This window comes from Rhinolophus ferrumequinum, chromosome 12, assembly GCF_004115265.2.
Source record: "Rhinolophus ferrumequinum isolate MPI-CBG mRhiFer1 chromosome 12, mRhiFer1_v1.p, whole genome shotgun sequence".
Classification (NCBI taxonomy): domain Eukaryota; kingdom Metazoa; phylum Chordata; class Mammalia; order Chiroptera; family Rhinolophidae; genus Rhinolophus; species Rhinolophus ferrumequinum.
In genome coordinates, this window is record NC_046295.1 from 52,711,163 (window position 1) to 52,738,626 (window position 27,464).

General features: G+C 49.7%; 1 protein-coding gene across 5 annotated transcripts in view; it reads right to left on the minus strand.

Annotated features, from left to right (window-relative positions):
• Positions 1-27,464, minus strand: part of PAX5 (paired box 5) — a 188,873-nt gene that overhangs the window by 34,882 nt on the left and 126,527 nt on the right. For 3 of the 5 annotated variants that reach the window (XM_033123658.1, XM_033123661.1, XM_033123659.1), the window contains 2 exons: positions 19,156-19,191; positions 8,288-8,389 (listed from right to left, as the gene is read on the minus strand). In XM_033123658.1, coding sequence (XP_032979549.1) covers positions 8,288-8,389; positions 19,156-19,191 — 138 coding nt within the window. The remainder of the gene's footprint in view (positions 1-8,287; positions 8,390-19,155; positions 19,192-27,464) is intronic. The other 2 variants (XM_033123660.1, XM_033123662.1) reach the window with 1 other exon arrangement.

Consider the following 27,464-nt stretch of genomic DNA (forward strand, 5'->3'; position numbering starts at 1 on the left):
CTCAGACACGTGGTCTCTGGTACTCACGGCGGGGTCCACCCACTGCCATCAGAAGGAGTGGAGAATGGGGAAAACTAACAAGTGCGCTGGACACAGAGCAGCCCAGAGGAGGCGAAGGTGTCCTCAGCTGGACACTTCCTGGGCAGCCAGTGAGCTCCTGGCTCCGGGCAGGGCACTCTTCCCCAGCTAGGACTCTGTCTCTCATCTGACCTTGCCATGGTGGCCTGATGTGTGTGAGAAAACCTGTGATGTACTCCCTCTCCCCATGCTCCCCAAAGGGACTCTGCTTTGATGGTGGAACAAATCATGGTGAACTTTGCTGCCTCTCTTGCCCTTCGGTTCTAGATTCCAATGTCTATAAGAACCCATCCCAGGTGTGGCGCTCCTGAAGGCCAGTCCTCGCCCGCCTCAGCAGTGTTAGGGGACCTTCCGTATGAAGACGTGGCAACATGATGATGGGCGTACAGGAGTAGCACACTCTGAGGCTCCACCCTTTGGAACGTATTACCAAAGTGTACATGACAGCCGAGGGCCACTGCCTATCTTGTCACAGCCCAGACCTGAAGGGAACTTCGAAATCTTTGCTGTCCACTGAGAACAGAGGTGGCAGGGCTCAGGGAGCCCTCCATTCTAGCTGGGAGGTGATACCAGCAGGCAGCGATGCCACAGACTTAGAAGCCCTTGGATGGCAGGACCAGAAAGTCCCCTAGGGAGCACAAACCCAATTTCCCCACCCCCTGCCTCCTGTTTTAAGAGAGAGCAAGAAGGCCCCAGTCGGTGTCCAAAGGTCACAAGGTAGGTGTCTGGCCGCTGGAATCAGAACCCAGGTCTCCTAAATTCCAGTGGGACCTTCAGGCTTCCAGTGTGCTTTCCACCTCTGTCTTTGCTCTTGCAGTTGTTTTCTTCCCCAGTGGCACGAAGAGCTCAGCAAGCCCACACTGGGTGTCAGATTGTCCCCAGTCCCAACATCACTTCAGCGCCGGGTTCCCGGGAGCTGGTTGCATAGACTCCCAGATCAGAGCCCTCCAGACCCTGTTTTCCGTTCTGCGAGGGCACAGCAGCCGCACCCCTGACTCACAACCAGATCTGCCTGGGCGGAGCCTGCTGTCTGTCAAGGCTGCTGCCTGCACTGCCTCATGCCCCAGAGGTTTCCAGGGATCGGGGCTTGGGTGCTCCTGGAGGCCCTTCTTTATTCGGCCCAGCCTGCCCTTCCTGCTCGTCCCTGTCAGCACGTAAGGCTTTGGTCACACCCAGCTCTGCCTGATGCCCGTGCTCTCTGGTCCTTGGGTTTTCTCGCATACTAGTCCCTCTCCCAACAATGTCCCTCGAACTTCTCAGCCTGGCAAACGTCATTTAAGGTCCAACTCAAGTGACCTCCTCTGGGAAGCCTTCCCTGATTTTCCCCACCTCAGTTATTGCCCCAGAAGACTCAGCAGCCCCCTCCTCTACATTTCCTCAGCACAGTCCGAGATTTTAGCTCTTAACATACCACACAATGACAATTTTTTACATCTGTCTCCCCAACTAGACTGTGAGCTCCCTGAGGGCAGGGGGGCTGTGTCTGCAACACCACACCTAGCTCAGAACCCAGTGTCTTTCAGGAAATGTTTGAAGAATGAATGAACAAATGAATGGCCACCTGCCATTTCATCCTGGCTGTTCCTGGCATTCCCAGGGGGTCAATTCTACCAGCCGGGTGTGGCAGAGTGGCTGGAGGCCACTAGAGGGCAGCAAAGAGTCAGGAATGAGCAACAGGTGGGAGACCAGCATTCAGAGAGGTGTGGAGGGAGCTTCAAAAAGTGCTCAGGTAAACGGAGTCAAATATATGGTGATGGAAGGAGAACTGACTCTGGGTAGCAAGCACACAATGTGACTTATAGATGATGTATTACAGAATTGTACACTTGAAATCTATGTAACTTTACTAACCACTGTCACCCCAATAAACTTTAATTCAAAAAAAAGAAAAAATGCCCAGGCCATAGGACCACCAGGAGCCCTGACGAGGGAGAAGTAACAGCTAAGAAGAAAGGCCATTCATCCCCTGAGTAAAAACTCCCCGAGCCGATGATTGGACCAAGGAGGCACCAGCGAAGCCCTGGTCCAATCTCCCACCTGATCTCCAGCCCCTCCCACCAAGTCCTCACTGGCTTCTGCGGACCCCTCCCAAGCCTGCCCATTCCCCTATCTTCAGTTCTAATTATGGGGAAGGGCTTTATGCAAAGCTGACACGGGTGTCCTTCTGATTCCCATTCACCGGTCCCGACCACGCCTACGGAACTGTGCAGAGTATATTTTACCCCAGGTCCACTCACCCAATGAGGACCAGAGAGTGGAAATGGCTGGTCAGATCACACAGTGCGTCCCTGGCTGAGCTTGGCCACAATCCAGGCTTTTGCCTCTCCGCCTGGTGCTGGGCCGCCCAGCCCCCAGGCCTACACGCTCAGAGTCGGGAGAGGCAGAAACACTCCTCTCCTCCCCTCCAAAGCTCAGTACCCTTCCTGCCTCACATAGCTGGTGCCTCAGTAACTGCACAGCCATCATTTCAGCAGGCAAAAACAGCAGGCAAGGCAAGCTCAGAGAGGTCTTGGAGCTTGTGCATAGTCACATAGCTAAGCACTGGTGAAGCCACGCCCCTTTCACAGTACCCCTCACTTTTCTTAGGGCAACCATAGCTCTCTCTCTGTGCTCCTGGCCTGCTTCACCACTTGTCTGCTTGGCCTCCAAAAGTTGACAAATCCAAATCCTAACCGTGCTGGCCAGCAGCTTCCTCCTCAGCTAGCTCCCCTTCTGGTCAACCCCATTGACCCAGACTGGGGTGAAGGGTCATGCTCCCACCCATGTGAACCCACTTCTGCCCCACCCCAGTGCCCCTGTCCTCCTCTTCAGATAGCCAAGGATACACATGTCACAGGACAGCTTCAGACCCCATTCACCAGGACACTACTCAATTAGACCAACCCACGTGCCTCTCTGTTTTCTCCAGACCCGCGGCATTCAGAGTCTGTCCCCACTCCTGCCTGGAAACATTCTCCTTTGTGACTGGATTCTTCTCTAATTGGTGTTCCCATTGACCCATGGGTGCCATGGAGTATGAGCTCTGCTGGCCAGCTCTGGATTTAATGCCAGCTCAGCCAGGCCAGCGTTTGGCATGCCAGCAAGGCTTCTCTTCTCACCACACACCCAGCTCAGACCCCGTATAAAGAATCACTATCACCGGCATCGTTATAATGAACACTTATATGGCACTTACTATGTGCCAGGCAAAGTTCTACAGATTTTTACATATATTACATCATTTCATACTCATTTATTGTCATCATCCCCATTTGATAGATGAGGAGGAAACCAGAGCACAGAGAAATGATATAATTTGCCCCAAGTCACACAGCTAGTGAGAAGCAGGATGGTGAATCAAACCCAGGCAGTCTGGCTCCAGAGCCCATGCTTCTAACCACCCAGCCTCTCTGTTTCACCACATGGCTGCCCAGCAATTTTGGCTGGTTCACCTCAAAGAGGAACCTTGCTTCTTGGACTCACTAAAGCCAAAACGCAATGAACGCCCCTTTCTTTTCCCTCGGCCCAGAATTTTTTTAAGTTTCAAATGCCATTTCCATATGTTAGGTTGTATAAATATCTTCACGCAGAACCAAGTACTTCTACTGGTCAAGACACTATGGAATCTTTGGTGAAAAACTTTTGACATTTGCTAGGACTTGATGAAAATAAAATCTGAAAACTGTCTCCATTCTGAGTTGATAGGATGTGGCTGTATTTGCTTTATTCAATGTAACTGATCAGCAAAAGACTATCCGGGGTCCACAGTGCTGCAGGACCTGAAATCCACAAACACTAGAGAAGACCAAGAAGCCATTCTGTAGACATGGGGATGCCCTGGGGCCAGAAAAGGCAGACAATACTCTGATGGCAGAATCAGGATTCAAACTAAACAAGAGTCCAAGCCAATGAGCTGGCATTTAATACAGAAAAGCATAAAGGCCTAAAAGTTCAACTGCCCGAGTGTACCTGAAGGCAAGCCTCCTCGATTGTCCTAAAAGCAAACTTTACAGATGGAAGCCTTCCCTTGTAAATGGAATAGGTGGTGGCAATGTCCCCAAACCTAGCATGGGAAAGACTCAGAAGACTTCCAGCTTCTCTCTGATTTCACTTCAGGCGGAGAGGGAGGACTGTTCCATATAGTGAAATAGCCCGTTGCTGTATAACAATCTCGGAGACGAGAGCACAGTAAATTGATATCCCAAAGCCGTTCTCAGCGTGTTTCTCCAAACTGTACCAATCTGGCCCTGGGGGCTATGCTATGGTATCAATTTCAGCACCATCGCAATCAAATAAATGCCTCCGAGAGTCCAAAGTCTGAGAAGTTATGAATCAAACAAAGTTGAACTGAACAAAGTTGAAATCTACCAACAGGTTGTAGTATATCCATGCCTTAATCTCTGGGACTTACGAATATGACTTCTATGGCCAATAAATGTGGGAGGCAGGAGGGTTCTTTATAGGTGTGATTAAGTTAAGGATCTTGAAATGAGAAGATTATCCTGGATTATCGGGGTAGACCCTAAATTCAGTTATATGTATCTTTATAAGAGAGGTAGAGGGAGATCTGACACACAGAGAAGAAGGTGCTATAAAGACGGGGCAGAGAACAATTTGGTGATTGGAGAGATGCAGGCACAGCCAAGGAATGCCATAAGAGATATAAGAAGGTAGATGAGGAAAGGTGCAGATCTTCCCCAGGGCTTCCAGACCCTGCCAAAACCTTGATTTTGGCCCAGTGACACTGGTTTCAGACTTGTGGGCTCCAGGGCTGTGAGTGAAATATGTTTCTACTATTTTAAGCCATCAAGTTTGTGGTAACTTGTTATTAGGTTGGTGCAAAAGTAATGGAAGTTTTGGCAATTATTTTTAACCTCTTAAACTGCAATTACTTTTGCACCAACCTAATGTAACAGCCACAGGACAGTAGTATATGGGTTAATATTAATTTTCCCTGCCTCCCTCCCTTAGCCAAGACACACAAAAGGACCTATTATGTGCTAAGGACTGTGCAAGGGTATAGAGGACAAGAGTAAGGCAGAGGGCCTGGCCCCTCAATGAGCTCACCACCCAGGGACACAGCTAACTGAGCCACAGACACACTGGTCCATGTGGCATAATAAAACCAAGTATGAAGCTTTAACCGCAAAGGAGGCTGCAGCAGAAAGCTCCATGGGGCAGGTGATGTGTGCATTCAGCCCTGAAGGGTGACGCAGGATCCCCACAGGCCAGGGCAGAAAGTGGTGTAAGCCACAGGCATAGAATAAGGAAGGACACTGACCGGTAAGTGTGTGAGTTGTGCTGGGAACCAGTGAGTGGTCAGGCTGGGAGAAGAAGCCAAAAAAGCAAGTTGAGGCCAGACTATGGTGATGCCTGAGTGGCAGTCCCAGGACCGCTCTGCCGAAAGGTGGGCCGACTCTGGGGGCAGTTCCAGCAAAGACCATGCATGAGGGCCCGCACTGTCCTGTGAAGCTATCCAAGAAACAGATTCGGAAATAATACTGGAAACAGAGTCCCAAAGCCGGGATGTTGGTTTGGATGCTGAGGAACAGGAACTAAGGACCGTGCCAGTGAGCCTGGAGTCCCAGCCCTGACACCACGTCTGGCCCTGAATGACCGTTGGGGGAGGAGGGGTAATGAGAAGTCAAGAAAAGAAGACGTGCAGAAGGAAGATGAGATGCAAAGAGGAAAGAGAAGAGGGAGAGAAGGAGAAGACATGGGGCTCCCGGGCCACTGTGTTTGTGTTCCTCCCTTTACACTGTGCACCCTCCCTCTATTCAGGGGACGGAGTTTCAGGGGATCACGCCACTGGGCCGACTCTGGTAGCCGCTGTCCAGCTGCTGCCAGCAGGTTTGGTTAGGCTGCGCTCTCACTCAGGCCTGTGAGTCCTGCTGCTGCTGCACATGGGCAAGGAGCTGCCATCAGTGCCTGCTGGGGGCTCTGCCAGGCCCATGGCCACCTGCATCTTGAGCCTGGTAATTAGGAATCATGGAGGAATCGGGGTCCGGAGGGCAGGCTCCGTTGGGATAAACTCGGGCAAGTTCAGCTGCTTCCCTGAACTCAGACTCTTTGAGGTTTATAGTGGGGAGCCAGCAGGGCCCGCTGGGTGGCCTCTGCTTCACCGACCGACAAGCCCTGGGGACAGGGCCCGGGGCTGCCGCCCCCCACTCTGCCATCACTGAGAAGAAGCGGGCGTTGACGGATTCAGAGCACACACAGCAGCATGGAACAGGCAGGAGTAGTGAATTGCAGGGCAAGGGCAGATTCAAGCCCTCCCACCTGCAAGCTGTGCCGCCTCGGGAAATTCCCTAACTGCTCCGAGTCTCAGTTTCCCCTTTTGGAAAACAGGGATTACAGTCCAGATCGTGCCCACGTCACAGTGTTGTCACATCAGAGGGTTCCTAGGAAAGCACTGGCATCCGTTTAAGTGTCATATAAATGCAAGGGGCCATTAAGGAGATGGCTTAGGATCCATCTCCTGAGCCTGCCCTAACTTGCTGACTGTTGGGAAATGAGTGGGGGGCTGACGGAAGGAGGGTGTGGACCCCACCACCTCCGCTTGCTTTGTGCAGGATGTTTCCCCAGCTCTGCATGGGCCTGTCCTTGCATCAGAAAAGGCAAAGGCTTAGCAGGCGTGACCCTGGTAGGCCTCCCCGGCATTGGCAAGGCCCAGGGCAAGAGGCTACACAGAGGCCACTTCCCATATGTCTCATATTTAAAAGTCATAAATCAAGCTAACAAACCGTTAAATGAAACATGCTCTGAACTCCTACCTTGTTAAGTACATTCGTAACAACCTGGAAGGCCAGGAACAAATTTAGAATTCTGGGACTCTGTGCCAGGACCTGACTGCGTGAGGAGAGCCCACCGGAGCTATTATGTACCCCGCTTCCCACCCCTACCGGCTCCACCCATCGTCCTGTGCGGCCTGGCACATAGGTGTGGACACCCAATCATCACATCCAAGCTCTCGGCCCCCCACAAAGAGCCAGTCCTCAGCCCCGGGGTGCACATGCCTGCGACATGTGTCGGGGAAGAGGCTTGGGGCTATTTGGGCCGGACCCCAAGGGTGGGCTAGAAAGAGAGGCTTGCACCCTTGGTGGACAGGTCCCCTTAACCCTGTAGACTCTCCAGGTCGATGGAGGGTGGGGGCCTCCTGCAGGGACACAGCGGGCCCTCTTGCCTCGGTCGAAGGGTGGTTCACCCTGGGTCACGGCTCCTACCTGCTGGGTGACTTAGGCACATCCCAGCCCTTATCTGGGCTCAATGTCCTCGCCAAGAAAGTGCGGTGAATGATCCACCCGCCTATTTCTCAGAGTTGTTATGAGGCTCCAAAGAGAAATCCACCTAGGTGGGGACAGGCTTTTTCACACACGCTGAGAGAGCCAACAGTTTGTGCTAGGAGAGGAGCGGCCACAGAGCCCCCGGCACTGGATGAGTGGCGTAGCTCCTGTAAATGACTCAAAACAAGGGGCAGCATGAACCCTTAAAGGAAGTGGAACAACACTTCAACCTGTTTGTTCCCCCTGATTGTTTTTTTAAACGTCTTTCAAAAAACAATACTTAGAGTATCCCTGCTGTGCTCATGGCCTTAGTACACAGACAGCCAGCGCCACGTAATGTGTTGTCTTGTCCCCACGCCACCCCACGGTGGAAGGAGACATGGGGGCCTCCTTTCCAAATGTCTTGAAAGAAAGTGACACATCACTGGCCCCAAGGGCATCAGGTTTCAATGGCTACAGAGTGTTCAGTTTAGAATCAAGTGACAAACCTACCAGCCAATGGTCCTGAACCCCATGGAGTACTGTGGAAGAGAGCACCTCAGGGGGGCTTCCTTGTGTTCATGCCCCACAAACAGGGCAGGGAGGGAGGTTGGAAGAAGAGAGGATGGGGAGAAAGAGGATGGGGGCGGTCCCCCACTCCCCACTGGCTGGGCAGCCTCTGGCCCGGTCCTGCAGCCCTCTGTGTTCACACTCCCTGTGTGGCTAGCAAGGGGCTGTTTGAGTGACAGCCAAGGGCCCCCCTCTCTCTCATGTCCTCTCAGGTGCTGCCACTGGCTGGTCTTAGACCCACTGCAGGCCCAGCTGTACAGAAGGAGGCTGAGTGCACCGATCTCTGCCTGATTTATTCAGGTCAGAAGCGTAGAGGTCACCCGGGCTGTTTGGGGGGATGCCCCCCCCTGAAGCCCCGTCCACTGCCTGCTGCGGAGACGCCAACAGTGCAAACTCACCAGGCACCATCCCTGTCAGTGTCGGTGCTGAGTAGCTGCCCTGTCCGGCGGGGGGGACGTGTGGAGGGTACCCGGGGAGGGTCGTGCTCGCCAAGTCGCGGCCTGAGGAATCAAAGCAACAAATCACAGGGTGAGTGTCTCCATGGCCAGCGACTAATGTCCACAGTTCCCTGGACATCTGCACATTTGTCACGTCTGGACGCTGAACACCCACATGCCCCCAGCTCCCCACATCCCTTGCATGCAGACACACACACACACACACACACACACACACACACACACTCTCCCCTCCAGCCACCCTGGCTCCACTCAGCAGGAACCAAAGACGGCTCTGCTGTGTCCCTGGGAAACTGGAGCTCTGGCCAGCTCACCTTGCTCTCTACTCCCCAAGTAGGACTTAGCCTTCTCCTCCACTACACCTTTGCTTCTGCTGCGCCCTCTGCGTGAAGTGCCCTATCCTCCAGCTGCCGGCGGCCCAACACCACCCACCTTCAAACACCAGCTCGGATTCCTCCTTCCACCTCTAACCCCTACTGCTCTGGTCCTGACAGAATTCTTCCTCCTTTGGCCTAGAGCCAGTCACTCATTCAACAAAAGTGCAGGAAGTTCCTCCTGATACCAGGCACTGTCTGGGCAGTGGGATCTGGGATCTGCCCTCCAGGGCAGACATGCCCGTGCGTGTCCACCTCTTTGGCCAGCTGCCAGCTCCTGGAGGGGCAGGAGTGACACCTCATTCATCACCCAGACAACTGCCTCCACCAGGGCTTGGCACCTAGTAGGCTCTTAGTGAATAAATGCGTGAACGAATGGCATATCCAAGTGTTAAGGAAGCAGGACTCTGAGGAAGATGCCACTGAAGTTTGTCTGCCTCTTAGAGAAAGAGCAGGGCCACCGCCCTTTCAAACATGGCCAGTTACGTGCATGCAGCGATGTGCTCATGGGTAAGACCAACAAGCCACACCTTGGGAGAGTGGACCGTTCTGTGACTATTGGTGGGTCCCTGAGGATGGGACCCCACCGTGGCGGGTAGAACTGGCCGTTGGTCCTAAGAGAAAGGGATGCACCTGCTGTCAGCCATGCTGGGAAGGGGGTGGGAAATAAGGTCGCCTTTGGATGGGGGAGGGGAGGGCAGAACCTCGACCTCTTCTGGATGTGGCCATTGAGGCCTGGGGAGGCCAGAGAGGCCCAGGGGTGTAGGAAGCAGCTCCTGACCACACACAGCCAGGCCGTGCCCCAGGAGCCTTCCCTAGGGCCCAACAGGTGGTGTAGGCGGTACATAGGCTGAAGACTCTGAGCTCAGACCCATTAGCACATGGCCCAGGGAGAGGGCCCACCTCTGACCAGCACCCCCAAAGAATCCAAGCCAGCACATACTAGCAGCCGGTGAATGTTCCCTGGATGAAGGAACAGCTCTTCTAGTGCCGGTCATTCAGACCAGCCAGCCAGCACCTGGAGGCTGCCTCTCTCCCTCTGCTCACTGCCTCCATGGCTTTGGAGTGGGCATCCTGTAGGGTAAGCATGGCTGGTGTCTCTTCACATGCAGCATTGTGACGGGAGCAATGCTCTGGGAGTCCTTGACCCTCCGTATGAACTGTATATGACTCCCAATGAAGTTGAAACCAAACAGAAAACTGGAGCTGGCAGAACTGACCACACTTCTAAGGTGATTTAAAGAGTTGTGCCCCCCGCCTGTAGCCATCTTATGCCTCCGCCTCTCACCCTCCTCCAACCCAGCACCCACACCCTCTATGGCAGCTCCTCTCTCTACAGAATGTAAACACCAGGACCATGTCTTTGTATTCCAAGGTCAGAATGGCACAGGCCTACAAATATTTATTAAGTCAATGAAGGAAGTGGCCCTGCTAGAGACGCAGGAGCTTTCTGGAGGCCATAACAGCCCTCTCCTCCGTGATCAAGAACCAGTGCAGTGCAGACTGGTCAGTACAGGTCGTAGTGCCAGGGGCCAGGCTGCGAGACATGTAGAGAAGACAGCCATGGCTGGGGCTATTCTGGTGGGCTGGCTCCTCCACCAACCCACCGGGGCCTCCCACCGGGGCCTTGCCTCCAGCTCACACCCTAATAACAACAACAAACCCCAAATACTAACACAGAAATTACAAAACACCAGGCTCTGTTCTCGGAATTTTAAATTATTAACTCATTTAACCCTCAACAACTCTATGAGATAAGGTACTGATACTATTCCCATTTTATAGGATCATGAGATGTAGAAAGGTCAAGTAATTTGTCCGGGTTACACAGTAAGGGCCAGGACTCAAATCTAAGCAATCCAATGTCCAAGTCCACATGTTTAGCCATTCCACTTGCCGTGCGCATACACCTGGCTGTGCTTCTGTCCCCGAGTCCAGAGGTTCCTCGCGTCTCAGCGGGACACCCAGGCAGAGCTTTGCCTTCAGGCCACACTGCCACCACTGCTTATTGGCTCCATTATGCAGAAGGAAATCCAACGGCAGTGTTACTGACATATGTGTTGGGGTGGGGACCAGAAGCACATTGGGAAGAAGCCAAATCTTCCTCCAGAAAGATGGAGGGCATTATTATCCTGATAGGAGGCTGCCCAGGGCAGGGGACTCGTGGGGGCCAAACCACACAAGATCCACATCCCACCTGCTGCCTGAGACGGATAAGATCATCCTGAGAGGGGAAGGGATGTACCCAAGGACCCTCAGCTGACTGGAGGCAAGGCTGGGACTGGAATCCACCTCTCCTGCTCCTGGGATTGGGTTTTGTCTTCCATGGGGAGCTGCTCATTTGGGCATGTCTGAATCCCAAAAGTTTTTGCCACTGTTACACAGGTTTTCAAACCTTGATCCCTAAAGCAAGGGTTTGAAAAATCAGTGCCTCACCAAAGCCTCGCTCAGCTTAAGAAGCCAGATTTAAAAAGCAATAAAATAACCTAGGGAAGGAGGAAGGAATCGATTAACAAAAAGCAAAAAATAACAACTTAGGAAACAGAAAAGCAGACACATCAACAAATATAGCCAAGAATTGTTATCTGAAAAGACCAGTAAGATAGACAACCCTAGGGAGAGATTCAAAAAAGAAGACACAAATTCCAAAGTAAGGAATCAGGAGAAGACACAACCAGAGATATGGAAGAGATGATATTTAAAAAAAAAAAAAGAAAGAAAGAAAGAAAGAAAGAAAATGCATGGCCACTCAACACCAATAAATATGGAAATCTCACCAAAAGTGTAAGTTTCTAGGAAACATGAATTACTAAAATTAACTCAAGAAGAGGTAGAAAATATAAACAACCCATAATCATAGGAGAAATATAAAAACTTGTTTTTTTTAATTAAATTATTTTTTAAAATAAGGTGCCTCATCCATTTAGCTTCTTGAACAAGTTTTTTTGTTTTTGTTTTTCGAAAATTCTTCTAAACCTTCAAGGAATATGTATTTCTGTTATTAAACTGTTTCAGGATATGTAAAAAACTAAGAAAATCTTTCCAATTCATTTTGCCAAGCTAGCATAATCCTGATGTAAAAACTTAACAAAGGTGCATCACAATGAAAATCAAAGGCTAGTCTCATAATTTTTTAATATACATGCAAAAAATCTATCTCACTGATCAAGCAATATCAGAGAAAGAATAATATACCATGACCAAATAATGCTTATTTGGGGTATGCAAGGATGATTTAATGTTAAAGTATTGGTTGGGAAATCATATTCATGTATCAAAGGAGAAAAATCATGATTATATCAAAAGGATGGAAAAGGCATTGGCTAAAATTCAATACTAATTCCTTATAATACCTCTCAGTAAATAAGAATTGAAGTATACTTCTTTGATCTGATATTGATCTTAAATCTAGAGCAACATCTTCCCTAATTGGTGAAATACCTGAAGCATTCTTATTAAAGACAAGAACATGTCAAGGAAATCTGTTATCGCTGAAAACTGTACTGAAAGTTTTAGCCAGTACGAGCAGACAAGATAGAGATAAAAGAGGGATAAACATTGGGGCGGGGGGGGAACACCAAAATTGTCATTAGCTGGATACATCTCGAGTCTGGAAAAATCACAAGATAATCAGCCCATTTACTAGAACGAGTAGAAAACGTTTGGTGAGACAGCCAGGTATTGGGTGTCTAGAATCAACCCCTTTCTAGATTCAGCAGCTCCCCACGGCCTATTCAATTAAGTATAGATTGTTTATTTTGGCTTCCAAGGCCCTCCTCCATCTGTGCCACCGACCTGTGACCTTGCCAGCCTCATCAACTCTGACCCTGGGGCTATTTCTCAAACTGCCCTTCACTTTTCCAGCCCTGCGCCCTTGTTCATGCTGTTCCCGTGCTAACTGTCCTTCTCCCATTCTTATCAATTAAACTTTCCGTGCAGTCTCCAGATGCCACCCTCAGGAACCTGCTCCTCTGTGAAGACTTTTCTAGGTCCTCAAATCTGTGGTATTTGCCTTCTCTGAAGATCCCCCTGCTCCAAACCCCCTCCCAGTGCGAAGGGAGGATCATGTCAGGGGAACAGACAAGCTGGAGAAGATGACATTAGCAACGATGAGGTGGCACTTAGGTTGTGCCAGACTCTCTTACTCTTTTACATACATTCACGCACTTTATCTTCCTAACAACTCTAGGAGCTTCTAACAGTGATCATGTCCACGTTATAAAAGAGGGAACGGAGGAGGAAGGAAGAGGTTAAGCGGCCTGCCTCACGTCACACAGCTAGTAGGAAAGAGAGCTGCGATTTGAACCCAGATGGCTGGGCCCCAGCCTGAGCTTCCGGGTGGGGGTAGGGGGTGGGTGGGAGAAAACAAGCAAAGAAGGAGGGCTGAGAAGTAGGACGTTCAATTATTCAGGTCAGCAACTGGAAGGGGTGAGCAGATTAAAGCAGGAAAGAGAGAGTGGGGGTCCAAGATGGGCTGTCAGAAGCCAGAACGGAAGGTGGGTATCAATGCCCGTTTGGGCATAAACTCACCAGGATTAGTCTGCTCCATGGGGACAGGGCTGCACGGTGCCTTGCACATAGCAAGTGCCCATAACTATTCGTGGGTAAGCGAGGACTAAAAGGCCATTCGGGGCCCTTTTAACTGATTGCAGCCCCAGTGTTGCTACTGAACTGCTGTGGGGCTCTGGACCAGCCAGCCACTCTGAGCGTCAGTCTTTCCCAATTAAAAAAATAAAAGGGTTCTTAGCTCAGTGATATCCAAGAGCCTACACTGGCCTGTGTGTGCCTATACACAAAGGATAATTCAACTGTGAGTAGATTTTTCTGCCTTAAAGTTCAACTGCGCCTGCAGCTCTGGACACTCCACAATCAATCCTGTAATGTGAGCTGCTACCTGGAGGGCTAATATGTCCTCCTTAGACAATGGCAGGTGGTGCTAGGAGCTTCCAGCCTCAGTGGGGCCCGGTATCAACTCCAGCAAGGTTCAGGACTCAGCCTGGGGACTCATTTTATCCCCAGGCCCTCCTCCCAGCCCTCAGGGCTGGCAATGTACACAGTGAGTAGTGACCAATGGCCACGTGTAGCCTACAAATAACTCTGCCTCTGAGGTCCCTGTCACCGGGCAACTCCTTTGCATTGTCCATGGCTTCATTTTCATCCCGCAGATGTCCCTAGAAACAGAGGCTGTGGCCTGTGGCTGCATCGACCTTCCTTGGACTGGCCACAAAAGCAAAGAGTCTGAGTGAGCGCTTGTGATGTGCTGGGCAAAGAAGGGAGAGACTGACAGCGTCTGTGTCATCTGCAGGACCCTGAACCCCTCCTCACTCTGTGCCAGGTACTGGGGTAGGCAGTTCATGAACATTAGTCCATTGAACCCTCACTGATTATAAAATTTCCAATAAACTTTATGAGACCCTGTGGGGAAATCACAGGGAAGCTGACCGCAGCTCAGTATGGAAAGGAAGTGGCAGAGCACAGCACTTAAGAATGTGCACTGGGCCCAGGCTCGAATCCTTGCTTTCCCACGTACTGGCTGTGTGGCTTTGAGAGAGTTCCTTAACCATTCTGAGCCTCAGTTTCCTCATCTGTAAAATGAAGATAATAATAGCCAACACTTATCTAGAGCAAATAATAGCCAACCCTCATAGAGAGGAAACGACGAGCGAGGTACCACCACCTACTCATTCCTACAATAACCCTAGTAGAGAGCTACTATTATATCAGTTTTACTCAGTGGACACGAAGGCACAGAAAGTATAAGTGACTTGCTCACAGTCACAGAACTAGTACTAAGAGAGCCAGGTTTCAAACCCAGTCAGTCTGGCTGGCAAATCTGCACTCTCCGCCCCCACGCTGTGCCACCTCGGCAGTAATAATAACTTGCCTTTTTCAGGGGGTCTGGTGAGGAAGTCAGAGAGAAGAAGCATGGAAACATGTGGCACAGTCAGCCCAGTGAGCCCTTCTGGAAGACGGAATTGTTGGCCACAACCCTTACCCTCACCCTTATAACCATCATCTGGAAAAACAAGTGATAATTTGACGCCAAACATGTAGGAAAAAAACACAATATTAAACTTATTAAAATCAAATAAATTTATGAGAAACTACAAAGAAACCCTCTGCAGTTCCCCCTAGTGGAGGCACTATGCTTCTCTGTCCCTTCAGGTTGGGCTCAGCCATGTGCCTTGCTTTGGCCAATGGGAAGTGAGCAGACATTTGGCAAGCAGAAGCTTGTCATATGCTTGTGCAACTGGGTGTGCCCTCTGCACGTCTGCCATCACCATGAGAACAGGCCCTGGCTAGGTGGCTACAAGGAGGAAAGGAGGCACATGGAGCAGAGATGGACCCAACCAACCTACAAGTGGAGTCAAGCCCAGCCCACATCAGCCAACCCCCAGCCAACCCCAAAGAGCATGAGCAAGAAGCAATGATTGTTGTTTTAAGCCCTGACCTTTGGGGTGGTTTGCTAAGCAGTAGTGTTGTGGAAATAGCTGATTGATACAAGATTTCATAACTGTTACCTTTTCTTGTTTTCATCATTAGTCTCTGCTGAGCATTAACATCATCAGTCCCGGTCTCTGCCTGGGACTTTCTAAGAAGGCCTGTCTAAACCTGAGCAGAGGCTGGACACCACCTGGTGGGAAAACCCAGAGTGGATTTTAGCCTTAAATTTGCTTTGATGGCCTATACGGACTTTCCCCACACTGAGCTGGGGATTCCATGATCTTGGAGTGTATGGGCACTTTCACCTTCTCAGTTCCTTCGCTAACATGTTTCAGGCATGTCACCGAGGCTGGGGGTGTTTAACAACCAGTCAACACAAGGCCCCTGCACTGACGTGGCACACAGTAGGTGCTCAGAAAATGTCTGTCAGGATGAAATTAATCCGACATCAGTTCTACCATCTGACAGGAACTTTGGTTCCCGTCTCACTAACATCTCAGAAAGCCCGTCATCGTGAACTCCACAACGTAACTAGGCCTGATTTATCCATTTTTTTGCTTAGATGCAACTTTTTCTTTTTTATAGAGCCCATTTCTAGGTAGGTTTTCTCTATGTACACTAATGGGGGGAAATGTGAATCCAATTAACTTCAAATTTAGCTCATAATGAACTTATCTCATTTTGCTACCAGCTCGGTTCTCATCGTGTGGCAGTAATTAACCACTGGGGGTTGTCACTCCCAGACACATGACATGGAGATCCTCCCAGTGCCTCTCTTCAAACCCTTACAGAATTCATTACCCTGACAGTGTGAAAACCCTTCACTTTGAATACCACAGGGCACCAACCAAACTCCCCCTCTATCTACCTGACTGTGTGTGTGAGCGAGGGAAAGAAGAAAGCCACTAAGAAGCCGTGAATTATTGTGAACAAGATGGGAGGGTGGGGGCTGGACACTGGTGGAGGCTGCATGGCCAGAGAAGGTCTTCCGGCCTGGACAGCTCTGGGCTGCAGGTTCTACTCAGAGGAGGGCAATCTCCACACACAAGGCCCATGCTATAAGGGAATATGGCAGAGCTGGTTGGAATATGGCGGAGCTGGTCCTTCACATGTGGCAATTGTATCCACTGGGGACTCTTAATGCCCAGGAAGCCTGCACCCCCCAGGAAGGGGCAACAGTAACCTGCTATGTGACCTCAGGTAAGTTCCATCCCCTCTCTGGGCCTTGGTTTTCCCATCTGAACACTCAAGCAGTGAGAACAAATGGCTTCTCAGGGAGTTTTCTGCTCCAAGATTCCATAAGTCAGGGACATCATTTTATCCCCGTGTTGATGGAACTGGAAGCTGGTGCTGGCTGCTATAGAGACAGGTATGGCAGTTCCTACCCACAGCATTCGATTCCCTGGAGCCCCTCAATTAAATCCTAGTGAAAGGAGGGTAAGCATCAGTTTTGTTTTCCTGTTTCCAGGAAAGGAAGTTAGAGAAGGAGATAGGAGCTGTCAATCTGCACACTGCTGCCGCGGTCCTCTCACCCCATGTCCATATAGGCGACCAGGCCTGAGATAGCAGCCCCTACCCGGCTCCTGCTAATTTACAAAAGAACTGGAACTCTGGCTTCATTTCATTGGGGAATCTCCTGTCCATGTGAATGTTGACATGAATCCAGTTTTTAAAATATACACTGAGGGCTAAAGAAAACTGGTCGAAAAGCCATGTTTAGCTTTCAGACTGCCAATTTTCAGCCTGTACCCATCCTCAAAGCCCTCAAGTCCTGTCTGCAGGACCGCCCCCACCTCCAGCTTCACCAGCTGCCAGGCCTTTTAAGGGGATGAGCCCTGCCTGGGTGCCCAGGTAACTGACAAAGAGGAGGTAACCCCCCTGCAGGGTGGAACAGGCCAGAGCAGAGAGTAAAAGCATTGCAGAGGTGAATTCTGGGAAACTGGGGCATGAGCACAGCCAGCTCCCTGGGGCTGCCCAAATCTCCTGCCATCTTCCTCGTTTCTGTGGGTGACAGCCCCAGCCTCCCAGCCACAGCAGTTTCAAAAACACTCCTCCTGCCTCATGCTCAGTCAGTCCCCACGCCCCTCTTGACTCTCCATCCCCTCAGTGCCCTCCCTCCATGGCTCTGACCTACTCAGGACAGACTGTCCTTTCCTTTCCCTTCTTCCTGGTGTCCTCCTCCCAGACCCCCTACCCCGGCCCTGCTCCCACCTCTGTTCTGGACTGTCTGCTAGGGCTCCTGTCCTAGCACCCGGTGTCCAGCCACAGATCTCCTCAGCTTGCCCTGAAGGACAACCTGGAACCACAAAGGAGCTCAGTGAGGGCTCTGAAGCCAATGCTTCTGATTCTGTCTCAGTGTGATCATTTAACCAGGACTTGCAGACACGTCTGGAACATTTTCCCTTCCTCAAAGTCACAGAACCATGAGAAACCTTTTTGAGTGTTCAGAAACATTATTTAAACGTTATTTAAAACTTTAAAAAAAAAGATCTAAAGGTAGAAAGCATAGCCTTTCAATGTCACGAGCGCTGATTAATAGGCACACCCAAGGACCGTGCCTATGAGAGAACATACCTATGTTTGGCAATTCTTGACTATTTGATTAGCACCCAGACATGGGAAGTTACATGTTAACAAGTAGGTTTCTATCAGATAGAAGACATAACCCCCAAAGTTTGGGTTTATTGCCCTGTAAGACATAAACCAATTTTGTATCTATTCTAGCAATTTTATTTCTACTTCTTTTTTTTAAATGCCTTTCCCAATGGATGATATAAACCCCTATTCCTTATTTGCTCTTGAAAGCACTTTTATCTTTTTCATGTGTTCCCTGATTAATTTATGAGTTTAATAACATTTTCAAAGGTGTTCCTTCTATATTTGTATATGAGTTATGTTCTTAACTTTTTAAAAAAATTATACTTTGACACTTATAGGAAAAAGTCAACAGTGCCTGAGTGACATGAGCTGAAGATTTTCAACCAACATCAAAGCGGATGATAGTAAACTGCCATCTGAGGGGAGGGGAAGAAGAACGGCCCAACATCCAGGATACGGGGAGGGGACTAATGCTGCTGAACGAACCCCGGTGTATGTGTACAAGCAGCACACACATCACCGGGCTCCTTCATTCCAGCTGGCGTTTGAAACGTGTGACAGTTTGAACAGGGGCTGCTCTGAAGTCTCCCTTTGTTCGGTCCTGCCATGGGAAAGGGCTGTGCTGAGCCGGGCAATGCACCGGGGGAGTATTTCACCTAGAGGGGAAAGGCTGGCAGTGATGGAACAGCCCAACTCGCCTGCAGACAATGGACGGGCTAATTGCCGATGAGCCATATCCTGTCATTACAGCAGACCTGGGTGGCTCCTAATGACAGGTTTATTAGCCATTAGTTTAGGTGGTATTATTTACTTAGAAATAATAACCCTAAATTTCTTTTCTGAAAATTACCTAATCCCCACTTTTAACTAATTCTGACTAGCCTCCCTCTAATTTTCCTGGCTAAAGATCTAATCTGGATTTGTAGAGTGGGGAAGACAACTCTGACAATTCATTAATCAGGGCGCTGTTTACTCCACAGTCTCCACCCTCCCCGTTCCTTCATTTGAACTGACCTCGTCTACTTTCCTGGGATCACTGAGAACTTCCAGACTCCAACCCTGTGTTTCAATTTCAAGAGAGTGTTTGAATTTCATCTGCCTGGCATTTTAGAGCAGACACTGGGGCTTAGTCAATATTTCCACGTACATTTATGCCACGATCGTCCTTGAACTAGCAACTGTTGATCCAATGTAATAAACCTACAAAGGCTGCAGAAAGCTCTGCCACACTCCTGGCGCCTAGCCTCCATGTCAGGCGAGGCGCGGCTCCAGGGACAGAGGGAAGCCAGTATTTATAGGAGGGGAACGCCAAGGGCAACGGTGGGCTAGCTCATCGCTTCATTCATTCGTTCATTCATTCACTCATTCATTCATGCATTATCGGATACCTACCAAATTCTAAGCACCTTCCCGAGTGCTCCAGAGGACCTGGGAGATGATAATAATAATGATGATGATGATGATGATGACAATGATTAATAATAATTAATAATAATAATAATAATATAATGTCCACAACAGGAACAGTTAGCATTTATTCAGCTCTTACCATGTACCAGGCACCACACTCTGTGTTTTGTATGTATCATCTCATTTAAGTATCACAGCTACCCTGGGAGATATAAACCTTTATAATCCCCGATTTGCAGAGAAGATATGCAGGTAGAAATAGGTGGAGCTGGATGCAAACTGAGGCTCTCTGATGCCAGAGTCATGCCTTTACCATCCCCTCCCCAAACTATTCTGCTTCAGTAAATGAATTGCAAAATACAGGACACACCTCCCCTTTGACCAGCAATTCTACTTCTAGGACTTTACCTATGGAAATACCCAGAAAACAACACCAAGATTTACATTTCATGGGAAGGAAGAGAGGGAGGAAGGGAAGGAGGGAGGGAGGGAGGAAAGGAGGGAGGGATGGGGGAGGGCAACGTGGAGGGAGGGAGGGCGAAAACGCAAATGTCTACCATAATGGCTGGGTTTAAATAAATTATGATACTTCCCTATATTACACAGTTTTGAAAGACAGTGAGGTCTCTTTGAATGTGTGGATTTGAATGTGTGGAAAGAGCTCCAAGATGCATTATTGAATGAATGAAACCAAATGCAGAAGATTATGTACAATACGATTCCATCTGTGCTAGTAGAAAGTAGACTAAATCTACATGCTGATAGGTGTGTATAAATGTTACTGGAAGTATACACAAAAGGTTAACTTTGGGGTGAGGAACTATGGGTGGGAGGGCTGAGGTTGGGGGAAGAAGATTTAGTATTCATTTTATATTTTTCAGTATGGTTTGAATATTTAACTCCATGCATGTATTACTTTTTATTTGAAATTAACTTTTTGATTTAAAATTAACTTTATCTTAAGAACCAGACACTGTCTGTGCCCCAAGGGGCTCACTCACAGTATTGAAGGGGAGATAATAATGAATCCAAGATACAGGGAGGGCACAGCTCCTCCCTGTCCCCTGCTCCCACTTTTGCAGCTCTCAGGCCAGAGCTGTCACAGCAGGGACTTCTTGCTTTCAAGGACAGCGTCATGATGCCAGGAGTACCTTGGCCAAGTCACATATTCATAGCTCATGGTCCCACCAGGCCTCCCCCAAGCCAGCCTCCAGCCCTGGCATGGGCAGTAAATAGGGTGATGTCCCACTGATCCAAAACATGCCATCAAGCCATCTCAATCTTGGCAATCTGGCTGTGAGGAGCCGAAAGGTGGGCACAAAGCCTGTCCCTAGATTCCCTCTGGGCACCCACTCTGGCAGGCCCAATCCTCGTTTGCACACAGTTCCAATAAGCTCAGTGGTTTGATTTCCCAGCCCCCTAGCAGATAGAAAGCAGCAAAATAAGGAGGAGGAGAGAGACTTCTAGAGTCAGGCAAACTGACATTAGGAGAAGTGACAGGTGACAGGTGAGCAACAAGGACGGAGACAGGAAAACAATATAATCAGACATAAGAAATCCAAACCTCAGTAGTTTGGGGTGGTGCTTAGTGGAAGAGCAAGCTGCCTGCTTACGGACCTCAGTATCAGGCAAGGCTCAGTCATGCCGTCTATAGAGATGAACCTGGCTGCTGTCATTGGAAGAGACTGCACTTATGTCTGTAGCTCTAGCATAATTATGTGCATCTCTTCTGAAGAAACTGATATGACAAACCAGTGTTTTGAAAGTTGGCTTGGGACCTGTATAATCATAAGTAGCAGATGGAGAAAAGCCCAATTGCCCATCTCAGTCCAGGATGGGTTCCTGGAGGACCCTCGTACAGTGCATGGCAACTGCAAAAACCATCAGGAGACAGACTGCTGATGGACACCCACCGTATCTACACTCCTGAACACGGTATGTGCCCACCAAGCTGGCTGGAGAATATTGAAAATGTTTCTTTGCGCCATGACATTTCAAAATCGTGGAGTCCCATGGCCGGACTAAAACATGGAGGTGACCCAACTAAAGGCCGACAGTATTCTCATCACATTTGCCCACCCGAGGTTGCTAATGAGGAAGACACTTCCCAGACCTGACTGTTGGGAAAGTCCTCCTTCCCAAGAGTCTCCATAAACTAGATGATCGTTAAATGTAAAACAGAAGGAATAAATGAACACATGGAGTTCTTCTGAAGTAAACTTCCAGCTTGGGGGACATTGCATCTTTGTAAAAGGGGGCAGTGTGGCAAGGCAGTTAGAGACAAGCGTCATGAGCTGGCAGTCTCGATCTAGACCCTGGCTCCACACATGCTGGCTGTGTGACCTTGAGTGAGTTTCTTAGCCTCTCTGTGTCTCAGTATTCTCATCTATAAATGAAGATAATTCTATCTGCCTTACAGAGTTGTTGCATGGATTAAATTAACAAATGCATGTAAAGCTTCTAGTCGTACAGGGCTGGGCACGGAGTGAACACTCAATAATGCCACCCACTGCTTTATGTACCTGTGATATCAATGAATATGCATGCATACGATGGATAGTTGATAGTAGCTAGCTCTGTTGAGAGATTGCTATTTGTCAGACACTCTTCTATGTGCTTTATGCACATTATCTCATTTAAATCATCCAAACAATCCTACAAGGTGGAAATTATTCTTATTGTTGTCATGGCAGCAGTGCTGGTGGTTATTGAGAGGCTGAATGAGCCTAGTTGTTAAAAGCAAAGGCTCTGGGAGCAGACTGCCAGATTTAAATCCCAGCTCTGCTACTTACTGTTGTTTTGTAACCTTGGACAAGATTATGCCTCAGTTTCCTCATCTATAAAATGGGGCTAATGATAATACTACCTTCTTAGACTGTAAAGAGTTAGGACATGTAAAGCACTTAGAGAGATGCCTGGCCCATTTGAGTGCTCCCAAATGTTAGCTATGCCATTATTACCTACAATATACAGAGGAGGCAATGGAGGCTGAGAGAGGTTAAGTAACTTGTCAAGGTTGCAAAGGTGGAATATGGGGCGGGGTGTTGGGATTAGATACCCAGGATGCCTGTGCTCTTGACCATCAAGTCGCACATGTAGGATGAGTTTGAAACGAAGTCAGGCATGGTGGGAGGGACTTACTGGACCTTTCAAGCTGAAGAGTAAGGTCAGGGCTGGAGGACCAAGTATGAAGGTCCACTGAAGCCCAGCCAGCCCTGGACTGGGGTCAGAAAGCTCTCCACCCCCTTACTGTGTCTTTAAGTAGGTCCCCTCCCTTTTCCGAACATTCTCATCTGTGAACCAGAGTCCTAACCCCAGGCCCCCCACGTGGGGAGGATCAAACAAAGCGTGAGAAAGGCATATTATTTGGTTCTCTGCCTTATTTCTATGTCTGGCTGGCAGCCCATTTATTTAAGAAATAATAGGTAAATGTCTAAGCCTCAGCTAGGCTCACGATCTCTTGTTAGTGGGTGGAGGCCCGTCACAAATCCCAAACCAGTGGCTCGGCCAGTCTGCCTCTGCTGCAGAGGGTAACAGGATGGTGGGTGTCACAGAGAGCCAGGCCTGGAACTGAGAAAGCCTAACCTTCGCAGTGGCTCAAAAATCATTTCGGAATCAGGGGCACCAGAGCCCGAAGAATGCTAAAGGTCAACCAGTGCAGGAGGGTTCCAGTTGTGTTTCTTTGGGCTTCCTGGTGGAACTTGGGGGTCTCTGGGACTGGCACCCCCAAACCACTGGTCCTCCACTCTGACTGGTTTACACAACGGGCTTTCCAGGAAGGTTTCATCTGAACAAAAATTTTCTTGACAAAAAATATTTTAAAATTAGCAATCATTGGAAAATCACTAATTGCCCACACTGCTAGTGAGTGAAGAAACCCTTTTGGGGGCCAGGCCTTGCCCAGAGAGCTATGCACAGCCAGGCCTGCACCCTAGAACCACCGTGGCCCCCAATCCAAATTTCCTCCCCTTGGTCTCTCGATTCTTTTTTTAAAAAATTTTTTAATTTTTAATTTTTTGGGGTTTCTCGATTCTTTTCCTGCCTCTTCCCTCTGTCTCCAAAGAATACTCCTCAAGTTCAAGAAACTGATTCTCAATTTTTTTCTTCCATCCAGTAGTCCAGGGCATGAATGTCCCTGATGAAACAAAAAGATCACTTTCCTCCATGAGTGGATCTAAGGGCGCAGGCACCCTCTTGGGCTCTGCAGGCCTGGCTCAAGTCAGCAGTGGCTCTGGAGTCAGGAAACGGATGAGCCCTCGTCGGGGAGCCAGTGCCCACAGTGACCTTGGGCCAGGGAGGGATGGACACTGACAGAACCAGCTGGGTTCCTGCCCAGAGGCGGTTCTATGTATTGACCCTGCCGATCTGGGCAGGTAGGGGGAACACACACAGGAATCAGAACACACACAGGAATTCACAGAATTTGCCACTGGCTTCCACCCTCTGTGTAATGTACCTCACTGACTGTACTTCTCTGAGCCTCGCTTTTCAAATCTGCAAAATGGGGCTATACCCCTTGTCCTACCTACAAGGGTTCCTGGGCTTTGGAAATGGAGGAAGGAGAGAAGGAGGGAATGAGAAGGAGGAAGACAGCAGAGCCTTCTGGTAAAAGGATGGAAACATGCGACCCAGCGGGGCATCAACTTGAGTTTTAAAGTCTGACAGGCCAGTGCTTGCCACCCCAGCCAACTGCATACTATTTATGTGACCTCAGCAGGTTACCACATAATTTCTGCCCTCAATTTTCTTCTCTACAAAATGGGGACAGTAACACCCTCTTCACAGGGCTGTTGAAGTCTGAACCAGGTTCACTGGGGAGAAGGAACCTCACGGAGCCTGGGCTCATGGTCACCTTGCAGTTGTGGCCTCTCCCCTGCCCTCCTTTCCGGGGTCCCAGATCCCCAGTATTCCCCTCCCATCACGAGCTCCTTCTGCTCCAGCCCTCCCCACCAAAAGGAACCTACCGGGCAGGAGGACTCAGAGAATTAAAACACGAAATCAAACAGCTTCTTGACGGGAAATGCTTTGGAAATTTTCGGCTCCATTTACTTCTCAATCTAATTTTGTCCTCGGATGCACATTATGCTCGAGATGGGATCTCATGTGGTTTGCCCAGCGCTCCGCACACCAGCAGGAGGCAGCCGGCGTCTCGATTGCTGCTCCCGTCTCTCCCCGCCCATGAGTGGCATAATGAGGGCACCCAGCAGGCTCTGGGCGCCCCTGGGCAAGAAGGCCCAGCCTGGACACCCTGGCACCCACAGGCCCAGCCACCGCCACCCACACTCCTGGGGTGGAGGTTGGGGGTGTACCAAGTCACAGCCCCTCTACGTCCACAGCCAACTCTGGCCACAGTTCAGGCCCTCAGCGCCACCCACCCCGACTGTCTCCCTGCCTGGCCCCAACCTCCTCCAATACACCAGTCCCCCTGCAGACAGACCTGTACTCCTCCGCTCCCACCCTGACCGGCTCTGCACCACCTCTGGATCAAGTCCAAACCCCTCGCTGCCTCCATTCCTACTGCAGTAGTGTCGGCTCCAACTTTTCACCCTCACTCCAACCCTAAACGTCTCGCTTTCCCCCAACTCGCCTCCAAGCCTTAGCAAATGTTGCTTGTGTGCTCTGGCAGCACCAGGCAAACTCCACCGATGTCTCGTTCCATGGAAACCTTGCCCAGATGCCCTGCCCTGCCCGCCCACCCACAGCTATGCGGCCCCTTCTTAGTCCTCTCAGAGCCCCTGTGTCCAGCTCCACATCACAGCACTTGTGAGGCTGCCTGGCTTGGCGGTTGGTAGAAGATACTAGACCAAACCCTTCCAGGGCAAGGGACCGTGTCCTGTCGATCTCTGTTTCCCTGTGGTGCTGGCAAAATGGTTGCCATAGAGCTAAAACCAAAGAAATGCTTACTGGTTGCTTCATTCTTTTGCTCAGAAAACCTTTTCCAAGCCACTCTTCTGAGCCCAGCCCTGTGTCTGGTGCTGAGGATTTTGTGCCCTTAAGAACAGGAGGCTTTCTCTTGGAGACCAACAGGGGACGCTATTGATCCTACTGCTGGAGAAAAGCCACCAGTCAAAGCTCAGCTGCTACCCAAGTTCTGGCAAAGGGCAATGGCTCCCTGCCACCTCTAGATCCTCCCAGGGTGGGACTGTGCCACTGGATCCTTGCTTCTTCCCTCTCCCTTATTCTTTCTGCCAGGATAGTCACTCACCCACAGTCACTCAAATCCTGAAAAAACAACGCAACCCCACAGGCTTGGGTCCGGCTGCCTCTCCTTACTAGGGCTTTCCTGGAATCCAGGACAATCATTTCCCCCCTTTCTTTCCATGGTTTCTGGCCCATGTGCATATGTCCTTGGGTTTGAACTTAATGATGCCTCAAATCCTATGGGAAGGGGTTGGCTGTAATCAACAAATGAGTCAAAGACAAGGCCCTCCTAACAGCCAAAGTCAACCGATGCTTCAGACCTTGGTATTTTGGATCTCTTTGCTCACTCCTTAATTCTTCAAACATTTTTGACCATCTGACACCATTGAACACCTTTCTTTTGTTTTGGGAATTCCCCACCTTAAGAGTTTAGGCTTCTCAAGGCAGAAATGAGAAACTTGAACTCCCAGCCTCTTGCAGCTAGGACACAGGCACCTTACTGTACTGGCTCTACCAAGTACATGTACAGGTGTCAGTGATTAATTCCGAAGCTAATGACACAAAGAAGCAGGCACCTGTAGAGTCCACCTGCTGAGGCAGAAGTTCTAGTGGTGACATCTGGTGTCCACGATAGCAGCATGAGCTGAGGGCTCCATGTCTACAGGCCTAAGGATGGCATCTCCACAAGAGCAGTGTAGTTCCTACAGTGTAGTTCAGGTGTTCAGGTGTGGCTTAGGTGTGCTTCAGGTGTGGTTCCCGGCTGTGATGTCTCCAAGCCTGGCTTTGTGGTCCTCTTGAGTATCCTAACATACTTTAGAAAATCCCTTTCCTGCTTAAGCAGCCAGAGAGAATTCTGTTGTTCTCAACCAAGAGTGATGACTGCTACAGGCTCTGAGAGGGTGGTATGCTTTGTCTTTCACCAGTCACCTCTTCTCAGACTTCTCCATGGCTTCCTTTCTCCAGCCCCCTTCGTCCCCCAGAGGTCCCTTCCTAGATCTCTGCTTCTCTTGACACTTTTCACCTCTACATCTTCACGGGGTGACCCATCTCCTCCATGCCCATGACTTCCAAATCCATACCCCCAGCCCTGACCCCTCTCCTATTGCCCACATTTCAACTTAGGCATTCCTGGGGCACCACAAAGTCAAGGAATCCAGACCAGATCCTCTTCCTGTTGTCTTTGTCTCGGCTGGGGCTCCCTTACCCACTCAGTCCCCCAGACTCCAGCCAGGGGAGCCATCCCTGATTTCTGCATCTCACGGATCCCTGATATTTGACTAACGCCAATTCTACCCCTCAAATATTTTCCTCCATCCTCATCTTTGTTGCCTGGCTCCAAGTCCTCAGTCTTTCTCTCCCGGACTTTTACAACCACCTTCAATGGCTTAGGTCTTCTTAGCGAGGCTCAGCCTCATTATGTCCCCCTCTGTCAAGACCCCAGAGAGGTTTCTCTGAGGATGCCACTCCTTCTTGAAGTCTTCTCAGTCTCCCGAGCATCTGCAGGTTATGATCCCAGGTCATTGGGAGCCTCCATGGCCGGCCCCTCCCTCATCTCCAGCTGCATACCCCACCACTCCTAGAGCTGCTGGCATTTCCTCACTCACCCCATGCAATGTTTGCCTTTATCCTGTTGTTCCCCTTACCTGGCATGCCCTTTCTCACCTGCCTTCCCAGCTGGTTAATTCCTACTCATTCCAATCAGCTCAGGTGTCACCTCCTGCAGGAAGCCTGCCTTGGACACCTCCCTACACAATCTTGGGAAGGCATAGGTGTCCCTCCTCTTGCACCTGTGACACCTACCACATGCTTCTCTCATTGTAGTTCTGCCTTTTAAAAACATTTATTGAGCAATTTTGATGGGGCAGGAAACTTGCTAAGAATCTTACATGCATTATCTCATTTAATCCTCATAACAACCCTACAAGGAGAGTGTTATTCTTATTTCCAGGTGAGGAAATTGAGGGTCAGAAAACTGAAGTGACCTTCCCGAGATCAGAAACTGGCCAGTGGTGAGTCTAGGATGGGAACCCAGGTTTGTCTGACTCCATGTCCAAAATTCCTGACAGGAAGTCTCTGCTGCTTTACCCAGGAAGTCATCCTGTGCGTGTGCTCGGTGTGGCATAACCTGCGCCAAGTCACTTTGCCTCACT